The sequence below is a fragment of the Macaca mulatta genome, chromosome 1 (genome assembly GCF_049350105.2).
Source record: "Macaca mulatta isolate MMU2019108-1 chromosome 1, T2T-MMU8v2.0, whole genome shotgun sequence".
Classification (NCBI taxonomy): Eukaryota; Metazoa; Chordata; class Mammalia; order Primates; family Cercopithecidae; genus Macaca; species Macaca mulatta.
In genome coordinates, this window is record NC_133406.1 from 201329976 (window position 1) to 201346952 (window position 16977).

The window sequence follows — 16977 nt, forward strand, 5'->3', positions numbered from 1 at the left end:
GGCCATAAATACTTAAGAGCAAAAAAATTTATGTCTTGATTTTTCCTGAAAAGTAATACATATCCACTTATAGGCCCCCCTACCCCAAATGCAATGAAAAGAAGGTAATATTCCACATTTCAGATATACCAAAAAGCATAAACATAATATTACAACCACCCACACACCTATCACTCAAGAATATACTTACCCACCCCACAATTATTGAATATTTAGATTATTTCAGAATAGTGACAGTTTGGAATTAATAGTATGAAGTTTTCCTATGTTTAGATTACTGTCTTAGATTCTTGACAAACTGCTACACAAAGGGAAGTGTGAATCATATTGTTTCCCAGCTGAAAACCTCTGGTTAACCACTGTCTTTTTCTTTTTTTTTTTTTTGGAGACAGAGTCTCACTCTGTTGCCCAGGCTGGACTTCAATGGCACGATTACAGTTTACTGCAGCCTTGACCTCCCCAGGCTCAGGTGATTCACCTCAGCCTCCCAAGTAGCTAGGACCACAGGTGTGCCACCATGCCTGTGCCACCTGCCTCCCAAAGTGCTGAAATTACAGGTGTGAGCCATAGCTCCTGGCCAGCTTCAGAAAGATTGTTTAGCTAGAATATCACAGCTTCTACAAAGCGCAAGGAATCCAGGCGTGACCCATGTTTGGGATGATGACTAGACTCACTGGATGCTAAAATGCCATCGATAAACTCCTGACGTGTTATCTTCCCATCCTGGTCCTTATCAATGCGCCGGAAGAAATCCATCACTCGAGACTTTTTGTGATTCATCCAACGCATATACTTTTTCCTCCAGACATCAAAGTCAAAGTTGGCAAATTCCTTCAACTACACAGAAATCAGAAGTGTCAATAAGATTTATTTTTTGGGCCCTCAAAAGTTGCCCAGAGCATACCAAACTTTCAGACATTCAGTAAAGCCATGCTTCCAGGGGGCACCAACAATGAAATCTATGTGTTTGCTTCTTTTGTGAAGGCACAATCCGGCTCCTTCACTTAAAGCCATGACTATTTACACGAGCTGTGGTATAATGGAATAGCAAGAGAAACAATAACTGAACCACCATGGAAAATATGGAGCACATAGAATGAGAATGGGTGAAGCCAGCCTTGCTTTCCCTTTGGGCTTTTCAAAGGATCACTCTCTTAGATGCAAGGGAATGGATTCTAACCCAGAAGGGAGATCCTTAGCACTCCTCAGTTATGTTGTTTTGAAAGGCATTATAATCACACATAGGGCTCACATCAGGAGGCTCGTGTTTACCACTATCTTCTGAGATTTCAATGAGAAAAATCCGAGTTCTGGATGGAAGCATTGGGAACCCAGTGTTGTATCCAAGCATGTTTCTTTGGAATGGCACCAGAGAGCAAATTTCCCATCTGACCTCCATGTTAAATATTTGGCCTTGATGGAAAACAGCAGGCCTATGCAGTGGGCAAGACAATTTTCAGCTACTTAAGTCTATGTTAATGATATACACTCAAAATGACTTAAACAGTGCAGCAGTTTCCCCTTGGTCTTTCAAACTCCAAAGTTAGAAGGAATGGGGGGAAAAAAGCACCAAGAACCCAATAAGCTTAAAAGTCAACTGACCTAAGGAAAAAATAAATAAAACACAGAACACTCACTTCCAGGCATAGCTGCTTTGATATGCACAAATAAAAAAATACAAAATATATTAGAGGCTTGTTTTAGAAACTAGGAAGTACAGTACTATATATATATTTTTTTTACTGGGTAATGACACTTCAAAATAGAGTTGCTTTTCATGATCAAGTGAAGACTAATAAAATAACAAAATCATTAAAAATTACTCCTATTTCATAATTGTGTAGCATCTGTTTTTACATGAAAGGCTCAACAAGGGTCATTTTTGTGCTCTGCTACATATCTGGAGACAAATTTCCAAAGTTCTGTTCCTGATTCCCAACCACAGCAAGATGCTGAGGCAGATCACGTCCTGGCCCTCACTATGGACTGGCTGTTTTCTTGCTTTCCACACCTAGAAGCTTTGGCCTACTTTGTCATGAATGGTTTTCTTATAAATGTGTCTTTTCTCATTCAGGGGCCTCAAAGAATGGGTACTGGCTTGGTATAGGTCTGTTTCTATTTGTGAAGAAGTCAGTTAGGACACACGGTTCACATTTAGAGAGCCTCAGAAGGGCTGTGTTTTGATTGAAAAAATCACTTTCTTTCAGGGAAGGCCACTCAGCAGGGCATTACCTCCTCCAGCCGATCCAAGGCGTCGTTCAGCTTCCTTTGCCGCTCCAGTGCTAAGAGCCACACCTGCTGCCAGCGGGCAGAAAGCTGGTTGATCCGTGGGTTTTTTGCTTCAGATTGTGAAAGGATTGGCATGGGAGGAGGGGTCGGCTGACTTAAGGATTTCCCTAAAAGGAAAAATAAACACAAGATTAGAACAGCTGGTTAGCACACAAGGAGAAATAGCTGTATGTATAAACTTAGGAGATCTTTAGAATAATATCCAGTCAGTAACTGAGAAAAGAAATACGGGACTTGGCAATATTTAGATACGGAGGTATACTAATTCCAAAAGTATTGATCCTCCCAGCACAAACTTACCTGCCGCCTACATATCTCCAAGCAATTCTGTCCCACCTTAGTGAGCTGATGACACATTAACTCAACTAAGAAAGCAACATATTCTGTAGGAGCTGTTTTGCTGATTGAATTAGTGCAAGTCAAATGTAAACAGCTAGCGCTGATAACCAAAACAATGGAAAGGCCACTGTTAAAGAATAAGCTTAACCACCTCATAATTTCATACCAATCCAAGAATATGGAGTATAGCTACTGTCTGTCAATGTAAGAAAAGTGAGTTTCAAAAACAAAAGATTTTGGTTCAAAACCAATACGGTTTTTGAAAATGGAATACAATTTTTTTTGACAGGCATTTGGAAAGTGCTCATCTTCAATTAGCAGGAATGAAGCATCCTAACAGAGGGGGCTGGAAACATACTGCCTCCGCTGCGGGATTTCTCTATGAAAGGCGCATGAGTAGGCTCTATATTTTTCCTTTTGTATGTCTTGGTGACCCGGTCCACGTCAGGCTGTTTGCGAGTCATCTCCTCCATAAACGTCTGTTAAACACAAAAAATATGAAAAAGAGTTAAAAATTGTATTTTTACTCCTATGGGGGCAAAAGAAGAGCTAGGATGGGTACTTTATGGCTTGTGGTGGTAGGAAAGTCTGCCTGGAGGCCAGTGCCTGAGTTGAGTTACTGAGGTATGTTATGTAGTTTGGATACTTGTCCCCTCCAAATCTCGTGTTGAAATGTGATTTCCAATGTTGGAGGTGGGGTCTAATGGGACGTGATTGAGTTATGGGGGCAAATTCCTCATGAATGGCCTTGGTGCCCTCCCCATGGTAATGAGTGAGTTCTTGCTGTTAGTTCACATGAGAGCTGGCTGTTTAAAAGGAGCCTGCTATCTCCTCCTCTTTCTCTCTTTCCCTCTCTTGCCATGTAACATGCTGGCTCCCCTTTGCCTTCCACCATGATTCTAAGCTTCCTGAGGCCTTCACCAGAAGCAGATATTGGCACCATGCTTCCTGTACAGCCTGCAGAACCGTAAGCCAAAATAAACCTGTTTTCTTTATAAATTACCCAGTCTCAGGAATTCCTTTAGAGCAATGCAAATGGACTGACACACTGAGCAATGAAGAAATAGTCAACAAATGGTAGGAAGGCAGTCCTGGAAGAGGGTGCAACCTAAACAGAGACAGGGATGCCTGACAGTGCTGTGGCCAGGACCCCTCCACTCACTGGCTGGGCAGGGGATGCAATCAGAGGAATGGCAAGAGGCAGGGTTGAAGAGGCAGGCAGGAGACAGATCACAAAAGGCTTCTGTGTCAGGCTAAGGGTTGGCCATTTATTCTGAGAGCAATGGGGGGCAGCTGAAAGATTTCGATCCAGGTAAGAGATATGATGCTTTACAGCTATCACTCTGGCTTCAGTGTAAAAGGTGGAGTGATATGGGGGTGGGGGGAAGTGTGGGATAGGGAGTGCCTAGCAGTGAGAAGACAGGTTAAGAAACCATTGCAGTAACTGAGGCAAAACACGGTGAGGGTTGGAGCCAGGGCTGGAAAGATGGAGCCAAGAGATATTTTGAAAGTGGGACTGACAAGCCCTGGTGAGTGGCTAGATGTAGGGGGAAGAGGAAAAGAAGGAACTCCAGACATCACAGCCTTCTGAATGAGGAAAGGGGAGGCAGATTTGGAATGGACAAATAGTGTCAGGCAAGGAGGCAAAGATGAAGTGGAATTTTAGAATGGCTTCTAGTTTACTGTATGTCTGGACTTTAGGAGATGATGGTGCTGGAGATGAAAAAGATGCAAAGACAGCCAACAGACACATGAAAAAACGCTCATCATCACTGGCCATCAGAGAAATGCAAATCAAAACCACAATGAGATACCATCTCACACCAGTTAGAATGGCGATCATTAAAAAATCAGGAAACAACAGGTGCTGGAGAGGATGTGGAAAAACAGGAACACTTTTACACTGTTGGTGGGACTGTAAACTAGTTCAACCACTGTGGAAAACAGTGTGGCGATTCCTCAAGGATCTAGAACTAGAAATACCATTTGACCCAGCCATCCCATTACTGGGGATATACCCAAAGGATTATAAGTCATGCTACTATAAAGACACATGCACACATATGTTTATTGCGGCACTATTCACAATAGCAAAGACTTGGAATCAACCCAAATGTCCATCAGTGACAGACTGGATTAAGAAAATGTGGCACATATACACCATGGAATACTATGCAGCCATAAAAAAGGATGAGTTCATGTCCTTTGTAGGGACATGGATGCAGCTGGAAACCATCATTCTCAGCAAACTATCGCAAGAACAGAAAAACAAACACTGCATGTTCTCACTCACAGGTGGGAACTGAACAATGAGATCACTTGGACACAGGAAGGGGAGCATCACACACTGGGTCCTATTGTGGGGAGGGGGTGGGGGGAGGGATAGCATTAGGAGATATACCTGGTGTAAATGATGAGTTGATGGGTGCAGCTCACCAACATGGCACATGTATACATATGTAACAAACCTGCACATTGTGCACATGTACCCTAGAACTTACCATAATAAAAAAAAAATTAAAACAATTGAACTGATGGAGATAGATAGTAGAATGATGGCTACCACAGGCTGGGAAGGGTAGTGTGAGTTTGGTGGGAGACATGGGGATGGTTAATGGGTACAAAAAAATAGAAAGAATGAATAAGATCTAGTATTTGATAGCACAATAGAATGACTATAGTCAACAATAATTTAATTGTACATTTTAAAATAACTAAAAGAGTGTAATTGGTTTGTAGCATAAAGGATAAATGGTTGAGATGATAGATACCCCATTTACTCTGATGTGACTATTACACATTTTGCGCTTGTATCAAAATATCCCATATACCCTATATAGACCTACTATGTACCCACCAAAAATAAAAAGAAAAAAAAAAAAAGAAAAAGATGCAGAAGCTTTATAGGTAATAGCTAAAGCTGTTAGACCAGATAAATCTCAGCAGTGTGAGAGCATCACAAATGAGACATCAGGGAACAACATTAATGCATAGGCAGGGAAGAGGAACCAGCTAAAAAGACTAAAAAGGAACAGTCTGAGAGATCAGAGGAAAACACAAAGATTAAAGGACACAGAAGTCAAAAGGAAAGTTTTGGGAAGGGATGAAGAGCCAGCTATGTCACATGTCAAACAAAATAAAGACTGAAAAACCTCTGTTGGATTTAGCCAGTAGAATGTGACCAGAACAGTGTCAGCCAGACCACAGGGATCTGGCGAGTGATGGGAAAAATGGAGATGAGACAGGGAACAAGAAGCGTAGCTGAAAAAGGGGGGAGGCAACACAGTGGTAACTTGAGGGGAACATTGGGTTGGAAGGACATGTCTGGAAGCTTTAGAGAAAAGAATAAACAGGGAGAGACTGAAGACATAGAGAAGAGAGGGGAAAACAGAAAAGAGAGGAACTGGATAGGAAGAAGATAATCTCTCAGAGAGGAGGTACATCCCACAGGAAGGATAGGTGCTCCTCGATTTATGACGAAGTTACATTCTGGCAAACCCATCGTTAAGCTGAAAATATAACACACCTAAAATATGGAACATCGTAGCTTAGCCTGGCCAACCTTAAACATGCTCAAAACACGTTAGTCTACAGTTAGGCAAAATCATCTAACACAGACCCTATTTTATAATAAAGTGTTGACTATCTCATGTAATCAAAGTGAAAGAATGATTGTATGGGTACTCAAAGTGTATTTTTTATTTTGTTTTGTATTTGAGACGGAGTCTTGCTCTGTCACCCAGGCTGGAGTGCAGTGGTGCGATCTCAGCTCACTGCAACCTCTACGTCCCTGGTTCAAGTGATTCTCCTGCCTCAGCCGCTTGAGTAGCTGGGATTACAGGCAATCACAACCACAACCACACCCAACTAATTTTTATATTTTTAGTAGAGATAGAGTTTCACCATGTTGGCTAGGCTGGTCTCAAACTCCTGACCTCAAGTGGTCTGCCCCCCTCAGCCTCCGAAAGTGCTGGGATTACAGGTGTGTGCCACTGCACCTGGCCTCGAATTGTATGGTTTCTACTGAATACGTATAACCTTTGAACCATCATAAAGTTGAAAGACTGCAAGTCAGGGACCATCTGTATAGTGAGTTCTCACTTGCAGGGGTAATTGTTTATATAAACTAAAATGACCATACAGTCTACAGTATAACTAATCAAGATTCACACTTGAATTCAGTATAAATGATTATGGTTAAAAACAGTATTTGCCTCTTAAGGATATATTATGAAGATGGCTCACCTGAGCTTTCCTCCATTCAGTTTAGTCTGATGTGCACCTTCACTGATCACTGGGTTCATCTGAGAGAGCTTTCTGAACTAGGTATAATGGGGACCAGTGGGCCCTTGGCTCAGATGATGGTCAATAAAAACAGGCTGTGGCAGGCAGACTTCTAAGAAGGCCCCCAAGATTCCCACTCCTGTATGCACACTCAATGTAATCCCCCTCCCTTGAGTGTGGGCAAATGATAGAACAGTCACTCTCGTAATTACATTTCATTCTCCATTACATTTCAAGACTCCATATAGGACCTTGGACAGTTTCTCCAGCTGGCTGTGTGGTTAAGACCTGAGGGGGCCTCTAGGAGGTAAGAGCAACTCCTAGCTGAGAGCCAGCAAGAAAGTTAGAGACCTCAGTCCTACATCCACCAGGACCTAGATTCTGCCAACAACCTGAGTGAGCCTAAAAGAGGACCCTGAACTCCAGATCAGACTATAGTACTGGCTGACACCCTGATTTCTGCCTGGGGAGACTACAGGAAGAGGACCTAGTCAACTCATGCCCAGGTGACTGAAGCACAGAAACTATGAGGTAAGTAAGTATGTGTTGTTTTAAGATGCTAAGTCTGTGGTAATGTGTTAAGCAGCAATTTAAAAACAAATATACAGGGCAACAGAGATGGTATCCATGCCCAACATGGAAAACACCAGTGATCACACAGTGAGGTTAAGACACCTGATGCTCAGCGATAAGGGCTTTAACTCGGTCAATGTTCTGTGGGATTGGCTCCTGATCCCGCTGAATGAGGGTGGTCTCAGCCCACTGGATCCATGCCAGAAGTTCTTCCAGGAGCTCAGCATTAGCCACCAGTTCTGACAAGGCCGTTTCAAGACGCTGCTGGTGCTGCTTAGCCCATGTCAGGACCTGTGGAAAAAGAAGGAAACCATGGTCTCTTTCAGTCAAGCATACCTCTTTGTTTCCAAAGCCCTTTTTCATCTGATTTTGACAATGACTTTTTATTTTTGTTTATTTTTTTGGAGACAGACTCTTGCTCTGTCACCCAGACTGGAGTGCAGTGGCACAAACTCGGCTCACTGCAACCTCTGCCTCCTGGGTTCAAGTGATTCTCCTGCTTCAGCCTCCCAAGTAACTGGGATTACAGACTTGCGCCACCATGCCCGGCTAAGTTTTTGTATTTTTGTAGAGACGGGTTTCACCATGTTGCCCAGGCTTGTCTTGAACTCCTGAGCTCGGGTAATCCGCCTGACTCAGCCTCCCAAAGCTCTAGGATTACAGGCGTGATCCACTGCTCCCGGCGAACCCAATGACTTTTTAGAGGAGAGAGCACCCAAACAGTCAAGAGACTTCACTATTACCCCAGTGACAACTGGGATAAGAGCTGGAATAAAATATCAGCTCTCTTGAAAGCAAATCTAGTATAGTTGTTCCTTGGTATCCACAGGGAACTGGTCCCAGTACCACCTGCGGATACTAAAATCCATGCATACTCAAGGTCTGTAATTGGTTTTGTGGAACCTGCAAAAGTCTGCCCTCTGTACACATGGGCTTCGCTTCCCGTGAATACTGTATTTTCTATCCACGTTTGGCTGTGAATGTGGACCCCAACCAATATGGAGGGCTGACTGCATTTACCGAACAATAACCGCATATAAGTGGACCTGTGCAGTTGAAACACACATTGTTCCAGGGTCAGCTCTACATCCTATTAACACAGGACTTCCCAGGAAAGAGGGGACACTATACACAACATGTCCACTGAAAGTCACTATTAACATAGCACTATGCCAACACTACTACTCCTCGTTGCCACACATTACCAAGAAAACAGTCTTTACTAAAATGTTAACTTAATTTTTGCTGAGATATTCACAGTGAGTGAAAGATTCCTTACCTAGGAGAAAAATACTATACTATAGTAATAGTTTACTGGGCGTGTGTGGTCCTCCTCTGAACCAGGGACTCACCTCCTCAAAGCGAGCTCGGATGATGGTGATCCAGTGTTTGATGGTTGTGATGCAATCGGGGTGGCAGACAGCCAGGATGACTTCTCCCATGGCTACTGCTGAGTTAACGTCCACTCGCTTTTCTTCTACTTTCTTCATGAATTCCTTAACAAAAAAGATTTTAAAACAAATACTTAAAAAGTCTACATTAGCAGCACTGTTAGTTTACATTGAGGGGGGATAAATTTCAATGTTTTCTTTTTCCTCCACGTGTTGACACAGACCTCTAAAAGCCTGTACTTAGTTATTTACGGCATTTTAATTCTAAAAGATGTGGGAAGGTGAGGGGTTTACACAAGAATGACTTTCTGTGGTGGAGATGACAACAAGAATAGGACACACAGAGGTATGCCCCCTTTTTCCTATTCGAGTTAGTTTCTTTCTTTTTTAATCCCATTTTTCATTTATTCATTTCATGTTGGTAAACATATTTGTATTGGAAAAATATAATTATAGTTATAAAAATCATAATATTTTAAAAATACCCATAACAGAATGTAATGATAAAACCATGATTAAAATCTCTGAGTGGATAAAATAAAAATTTAAAAAGGGAAACAACATTTCCCACCTCTTTAGGATAGACTGAGACCCCAGACACTGCACCATACTCTACAGCTTGGTAAGTGGTTCTGGGGGATCATATCAGGGCCTAAAGCTGGTAACATAAGGAAAGGCAAACAAAGGAATATGCAGGTGAGGAGGAAAGAAGATGAAATAGTCCACGTTTTTCTTTATATAATACCATGTTTTAAAAACTTGTTACAACCAACATATATTACTTTTCTAAGAATGAATGTTAATGTTTAAGATGTCAAAAAACCCAACAGCTATTTCCCTTTCATTCCTGCTATGAGCTAGGGCCACTGGTTTTGTTCCTTCTCATGTGAGTTCTGATAATTCCAAGAAAAAGTTGCTTTCATTTAGTGGTAGGCAGCCCTTAAGGTGGTAGGTAGCATGAGGTCACCAAACCGCAAGGCTGAATTACCTTATGGGTGTCAATGAGGGACTGCAGGGCCTCTGTGTCATCAGGAAGTGCTCCCCGAAAGCGAAGCGTTTGCTCTGCTTCAGAAAGCCACTCCAACAGCATGTGAACTGTGTCCCGAAACACTTCCGCCTGAAATAACCAAGCACAAAAGATTCAACCTCTCTCTGCAGCCAAGGACCTAGACACTGGGACATGCCAGGGAAAGGGTCCAGTGTTCATTCAGACATTTCATGGCCTCATCAAAACTCCACAAAGGTTATCTTTCATTTGTAGATCTTTGAAAATCAGCTGAATTCATTATTTCTCAAAATGAATGTTAAAGTTTTATAGAATATTCAGAATATCAATTTTCAACTCTGTTACACTTAATTCAAGACTGACTGGAACAGATTCTAGTAAAAGAAAAACAAAATAAACCCACTCAGATCTATCCCTTGGGTTGGGACAGCAAATGTCTCTTACCTGTTTCAAGGCCTGCTCAAGCCGGCTTTGTTTGGAAACAGAGAGTTTACAGACAGTGTCCCAGCGAGTGCTCAGTTCCTGGAGCTGCCCTTTTACCCAAGTGGTGTCATCTCGACTATTCTCAATCAGCTCACGGCCTGACCGCTTCAGGACCTGAACGGTTCCTGTTCGCTTTCCCAGTTCCTTCTGGAAAACCTAGAAAAGAAAATAGGAGAATTAGTTTGTTTGAGGAATGTTTTGAGTCCAAGAAACCACTGGGAAATAATAATTTTCTTGGTAGGTTCTAATCATGTGTCTTTTATGCATAGAGGGAGGCAGAGCAATGTATAAGAAAAAACAACCAGGCCGGGCGCAGTGGCTCATGCCTGCAATCCCAGCATTTTGGGATGCCAAGATGAGAGGATTGCTTGAGCCCAGGAGTTCAAGACCAGTCTGGGCAACATGGCGAGACCAAATCTCATGGAAAAAAAAAAAGAAAAAAAAAAACAACCAGAAAAAGTGGCTCTAAATGCTAGCTCAGGCATTTGGGAGACACATAATTTTGAAAAGTTGCTTAAGGCCCAGTTTCTTCATCTGTAAAATGGTAATCATTATACTAATGTTTCCAGAATTATGGGAAATAAAAACATAACTGCTCTGCACATAACAAGAATCTGTTGTAATTTCAAGGTAAAGTTAAATGCTTGTGCTGAAACAGGAGGATATTACATAATCCAACATGACAGGTAGAGATGATGTTAAATATTGGCGTGCATGGTGTTAAGACTGTTAGGTTCAGAAGTGGTTTAAAAAAAATCACTCATTTCCATTTTAGGAGTCAGTGGAAATGGTATCTTACGGGTTTCCGTTGGAATTTAAATCCATTTTGTGACTCAACTGAAACAAACAGGAAGAGGGGCAACCTTGAAGTGAAGTTTACACATTGCCAAATCTGAATCAAACCAATTTTGGTAAATTCTGTGACTAATGCAGAATCTCAGCAACAGTTTGTTTGAACACACAAAGCAACTGTCAGGCTCTCTTTCTCCCCTAGAAAGAAGGGCAAGGCAATCACATGTAGAAGATCCTAGGGCACTGCACTCCAACATAGCCCAGACCTCGCCCTTACCTTGTGTGCATCCATGAGGTTCATGACGAGGTCGAGGTCCCCGTGCACGGGTTGGTCCTCAGCCAGCTGTGGCTCCACCTTGTATAACCAGTCAACCAAGGCCTGCAAAGCATCCATGAACTGACCCGAAAAGAGCAGGGCTTCCTCCAACTTGTGCTGCCTGAGAAATGCACACAAATGCTACCATTTTTAGGGATTCCTTTTACAAATGGCCCACAATTCTGCCTCGCTGAAAGGGAATATTGTTTGAACCCTATATAGAGAGTGACTTCTACATTAGAACAGTTAGAAATAGAGTAAAAAGTAACTGAGAGATGGTGAGACATTTTAAATCAAACCACCCTCTAGAATGGATTAAGGGTAGCACAGGGGACAGAGAGAGATACCCTTCAGGCATCTTATAGCCCAGTGACACACAGGCACACTCTAACAACCCAAGGTCTGTGTTAATCTCCTTATACCATTCCAAGTAAAAGATGATGGTTTTGGTAATGATCAGGAATCAGGAGTTCAACTCCTAGCTCTGTATCAGTTGTGTGACCTTAGGCTGTTTCTTCATCTCCCTGAACCTCAGCCACCTCATCAAAAAAAATTGGAGTACAGGCCAAGTGTGTTGGCTCACACTTGTAATCCCAGCACTCTGGCAGGCCAAGGTGGATCACCTGAGGTCAGGAGTTAGAGAACAGCCTGGACAATAGCAAGACCTTGTCTCTACTCAAATAAAAACCAATGGCTGGGTGTGGTGGCTGACGCCTGTAATCCCAGCACTTTGGGACGCCGAGGCGGGTGGATCAAGAGGTCAGGAGTTCCAGACCAGCCTGGTCAATATGGTGAAACCCCATCTCTACTAAAAATATTTTTAAAAATTAGCTGGGCGTGGTGGCATGCACCTATAGTCCCAGCTACTCAGGAGGCTGAGGAAGGAGAATTGCTTGAACCCGGGAGACGGAGGTTGCAGTGAGCCGAGCCGAGATTGTGCCACTGCACTCCAGCCTGGGCGACAGAGGAAGATTCCGTCTCAAAAACAGAAACAAAAAACATTAGCCAGGTGTGGTGGCACATGCCTGTAGTCTGAGCTACTCGAGAGGCTGAGGTGGGAGGATCACTTGAGCCCAGGAGTTGAAGGCTGCAGTAAGCTCTGCACTCCAGCCTGGGTGAGAGAGCTAGACCCTGTCTCAACAAGACCAAAAAAAAAAGAAAAATGCTGGGCACGGTGGCTCATGCCTGTAATCCCAGCACTTTGGGAGGCTGAGGTGGGTGGATCATGAGGTCAGGTGATCGAGACCATCCTGGCTAACATAGTGAAACCTCATCTCTACTAAAAATACAAAAAATTAGCCAAGCATGGTGGCAGGTACCTGTAGTCCCAGCTACTCAGGAGGCTGAGGCAGGAGAATGGTGTGAACCCAGGAGGCGGAGCTTGCAGTGAGCCGAGATCGCGCCACTGCACTCTAGCCTGGGAGACACAGCAAGACTCCTTCTCAAAAAAAAAAAAAGAAAAAAAAGTACAAATAGGGTAGCGATATTGTAATATTTAGCATGGCATAGTGGGTACAAATAGATAAAAGTACAACTTTTAGAACCAAACTGCCACGATTTAAACCTCAGCTTTGCCAATATGGTAGCTGAGTGACCTTAGGGGAGTTAAGAACCTCTTTATGGTCATTTTCTCATCTGTAAAATGGCAATAAAAGTGGTACCCACCTCAGTGGTTATGAGGATTAAATTATTATTAGCCACTGTTTGGTATATATTCAGTAGTAATTGCCCAGCAAAGGTCAGGTATCATTATGGTAAAATGAGGTAATGCATGTAGAGGCTTTGGAGTGTCCCAGAGCAGTCAATAAGACAGCTGTTGGTATTACAAATTGACAATTTACAAATACTTTTGAGTTACTGATCTTCTATTATTGTTGCTTTGATTTTATAGGTCTCTCTCTTTCTAATACAGTAAAGTTCAAGTTTAAAATGAGAATTTTTATACATTTTATTTAAATTATAATAGTCTTTGAACTAACTGGTGGTGTTAAGATGGTACAAAACGTCTTACTGATGCATTAGCTTTATCACCATTTTTTTTTTTTTTTTTTTTGGAGACGGAGTCTCGCTCTGTCGCCCAGGCTGGAGTGCAGTGGCCGGATCTCAGCTCACTGCAAGCTCCGCCTCCCGGGTCTACGCCATTCTCCTGCCTCAGCCTCCCGAGTAGCTGGGACTACAGGTGCCCGCCACCTCGCCCGGCTAGTTTTTTGTATTTTTTAGTAGAGACGGGGTTTCACTGTGTTAGCCAGGATGGTCTCGATCTCCTAACCTCGTGATCCGCCCGTCTCGGCCTCCCAAAGTGCTGGGATTACAGGCTTGAGCCACCGCGCCCGGCCTATCACCATTTTATAGAATCTGGTAAGAGCCTCTTGCTTTTGGGATCCCGGTTAGACCCCTGAAGGGGACATTCATGCTCACCGCTCCACAGACTTGCCACAAACAGTATCCCATTTGTCTCTGACTTCTCCTAGGAAATTGTCAAGTTTCTGAGTATCTTCGGGAAGCAAAGTCTTTTCTTTCAGTGCTCTGCCAGTTCTAATTGTGGTATCATACACAGGCTGCTTGCCACCAAGAGTTTTCTGAAACTCCTATGTTTCCAGAAAGAAAACAAAAAAGTGTTAAAAGTCAGATGACATCTTGATTTGGAACAAAATAATTTGAGTTTTCAGGCTAGAAACCAAATAAAGTATGAATGTCACCAGTTTTTTTGAACTAAAATTAACCATAGCTTATCCTTAAGAAATTCATAATTTTTTGTTTATACCATACACAGAAGTGCCTGACAATTTGTGAAAGCCTACAGTTTTAATTAGTTACTCCCATATCTACTTTGCTTAAACTGTTATTTAAATGAGCAAATATCATGATTAGATTATCTAGATATAAAATGGAACCCTGGCTTCATCATTTTGACTTTTAAACATTAACCGATTGGTTTTCCTTTTACTAGCTCTGATTTGTATTTTTGGCAAGCTACAAGCTTTAGTGAATAGTATTCTTGGGACCTAAGACCAATTAACTGCTTTACCTTATGCTTAGAAAGCTGAAGTTTAATTTTGTCTGGGTCATTGGATATCTCTAGTTCTGAGTCCAGGTGACTCTCGGCATCTTCTAGCCAGTCAATCAGTTTTTTCCAAGCTTCATGGAACTAAAATTACATAAGAAGTAAGTTAACAGGAATGAATATACACACTATACAGCACATTTGAGAATCATCCCAGAGACTCAATACATGCAGCCCAAGATTCTTCAGTGAATTAGTATCTCTCCTCCCCAACTTACTTGTTTTGCCCGCTTCCTGGCATCATCTAGTGATCGCCCTCTTTCAATAGATCGCTGGACAACCTTCTCCCATCGAGACTGCACGCTAACCAACAAATTCTTGATCAGAACAACATCCTGTTTTTGGCTAAGGAACTTTAATTGATTCCCAGTTTGATCCAGCTCAATGATCTGGTCTCGATGAGCATTTACTTCATTAGCAAAAACCTGAAGGAACAACAGTGCTCTTTTTAAGCTTAAGATAAGATAAAGGGGCATTTCTTTCAATTAGTGCTTTCAAAAAGAAGGCAGCATCGTAATATCATAGTTACCTTGTGCTCTTCTATCTGGGAAAGGACAGTATTTAGAATCAGGCTTGGTGGAGAAGCGATGTTTAAACTCTGCTCTGCTAGAGTGAGCCAGTTGATAAATTCTTGTAGGGAATTCTGGAATTCTGTTGCCAAGTTGAGGGCCTCTTCCAGCTTTGACTGAATTTCAAGTAAAACACACACACACAAAGAAAAAGTGCCAATTTCAGGAATTATAGCTTCAGCAACAAAGGCATGAATTGTACACCAAATGAAATGACCTCTAAAAAGGAAGCCTCATTTAATCGACCTTCAAACATGCTTTATTTGTAAAGAAGGGGACATTTTAATGTTATTGTCTGAAACAAGTGGGCAAGAACTGTGTACATGGAAAAGGAAATAGAGCACAATAAGCAGCTAAGTTCCTTTCTCTGCTACTCTCCATTTCCTTGAACGGGATTAAGACTATTCAATAACCGTAAGTGAACAGACCCTTCAGTGGTGACAGCTGTAGGATCTGCAACCTGCTTTGGGTAATGTTTCAGTTTCCTTTAATATACTTTTTGTGGTATAAAAATGGCTAAATGAAAAGCAATTTACTACAAAGATGATGTTCAATGTAGTACTCTTTGTTTAAATACATGTTTTCAGAAAATATGGCATATGAAAATATGAGTCTGAAAATTATGCTTATGCTATAAGAAGAAGAGGTAATGAAAGAAGCCAAGACATTCTAGGCAAAAATCTGACAACACTAGATGTAGATTTTCAGACACTTTCATTTACCTAAGAACGGCAACAACAATAGCTCATTCAGGGAAAAGGCTGCTCCTCACAAGTACACTTCAATCCCACAGAGTTCATAAACTCCATCCTCAGAGACCTACACTAACCTTTTGGTAATGACTTCTGCCTCTGGCCGACCTACTAGGCAGGCAAAGTAAAAATGATGGGCTGGCAAAAATGAGTATTTCCAAAATATTCACAGAAAAAACTCCAAGATGTACACTAAAAATGTTAACTTGTTAATTCTACCTGACTGGGTTATAATTTCTATTTTCCTTTTTGCGTTTTCAGGTTATTTTTGTAACTCCCCCACCGCCACCCAAAAAAGAAGCTATTACAATAAATGTTATAAAAATGTACAAACCCAATCTAAACAAATCAGGTGGAAAAATGAAATCCACTTCAAATATACAGAGGAATGTTTAGAAATTAATATATTACAACTTCCTAGATAGGAATTCTTTCCACATCATTCTATCTACATATTCTTTATATTTTTTATATTTACTTTATAGATATAAAAGATATACTTTTATATCTAATTTATATCTTTATATTCTTTGTATCTACATATTCTTTGTATTTTCTTAATACAGCACCACACACATTTAATAAATGATTTTACTGATCCTGAAGGTAATGTTCCTGCAAGATAATAAACTATCCTTGACATTCAGTTTTTGCCTGACCATTTCTGATGATGGGCAACTATGTCTTAAGGTATTTTGCTCAACTATTAAGAAAACTCTCTGAAAATTTCTTGTTTATGAGCTAGAATAGTTTATTTAATCTTAGCTTTGCCTTCTGCAGGATCTATGGATGACAGCCTGTCCAAGGATTAGTTGTGTTTTTTTTTTTTTTGGAGACAGGTTCTTGATGTCACCCAAGCTAGAATGCAGTGGCACCATCACCTCTCACTGCAGCCTCAACCCTCCAGGATCAGGTGAGCCTCCTACTTCAGCCTCCCAAGTAGCTAGGACTACAGGCGTGTGCCATCACACCTGGCCAATTTTTAGGTATTTTTGTAGAGATGGGGTCTTGCTATATTGCCCAGGCTGGTCTCAAACTCCTGGTGTTAAGCAATCCTCCTGCATCAGCCTCCCAAGTGCTGGAATTACAGGTGCGAGCCACCAGGTCTGGCCCTGTCCA

The 16977-nt window shown here is 41.8% G+C and overlaps 1 protein-coding gene across 9 annotated transcripts in view; it reads right to left on the reverse strand.

Annotated features, from left to right (window-relative positions):
* The window catches only part of MACF1 (microtubule actin crosslinking factor 1), a 384222-nt gene that overhangs the window by 26484 nt on the left and 340761 nt on the right, over positions 1-16977 (reverse strand). For all 9 annotated transcript variants that reach the window (XM_077962816.1, XM_077962815.1, XM_077962806.1 and 6 more), the window contains 12 exons: positions 15067-15222; positions 14756-14962; positions 14502-14621; positions 13892-14061; positions 11435-11594; positions 10327-10521; positions 9865-9993; positions 8838-8981; positions 7588-7776; positions 2987-3107; positions 2233-2396; positions 675-837 (listed from right to left, as the gene is read on the reverse strand). In XM_077962816.1, coding sequence (XP_077818942.1) covers positions 675-837; positions 2233-2396; positions 2987-3107; positions 7588-7776; positions 8838-8981; positions 9865-9993; positions 10327-10521; positions 11435-11594; positions 13892-14061; positions 14502-14621; positions 14756-14962; positions 15067-15222 — 1918 coding nt within the window. The remainder of the gene's footprint in view (positions 1-674; positions 838-2232; positions 2397-2986; positions 3108-7587; positions 7777-8837; positions 8982-9864; positions 9994-10326; positions 10522-11434; positions 11595-13891; positions 14062-14501; positions 14622-14755; positions 14963-15066; positions 15223-16977) is intronic.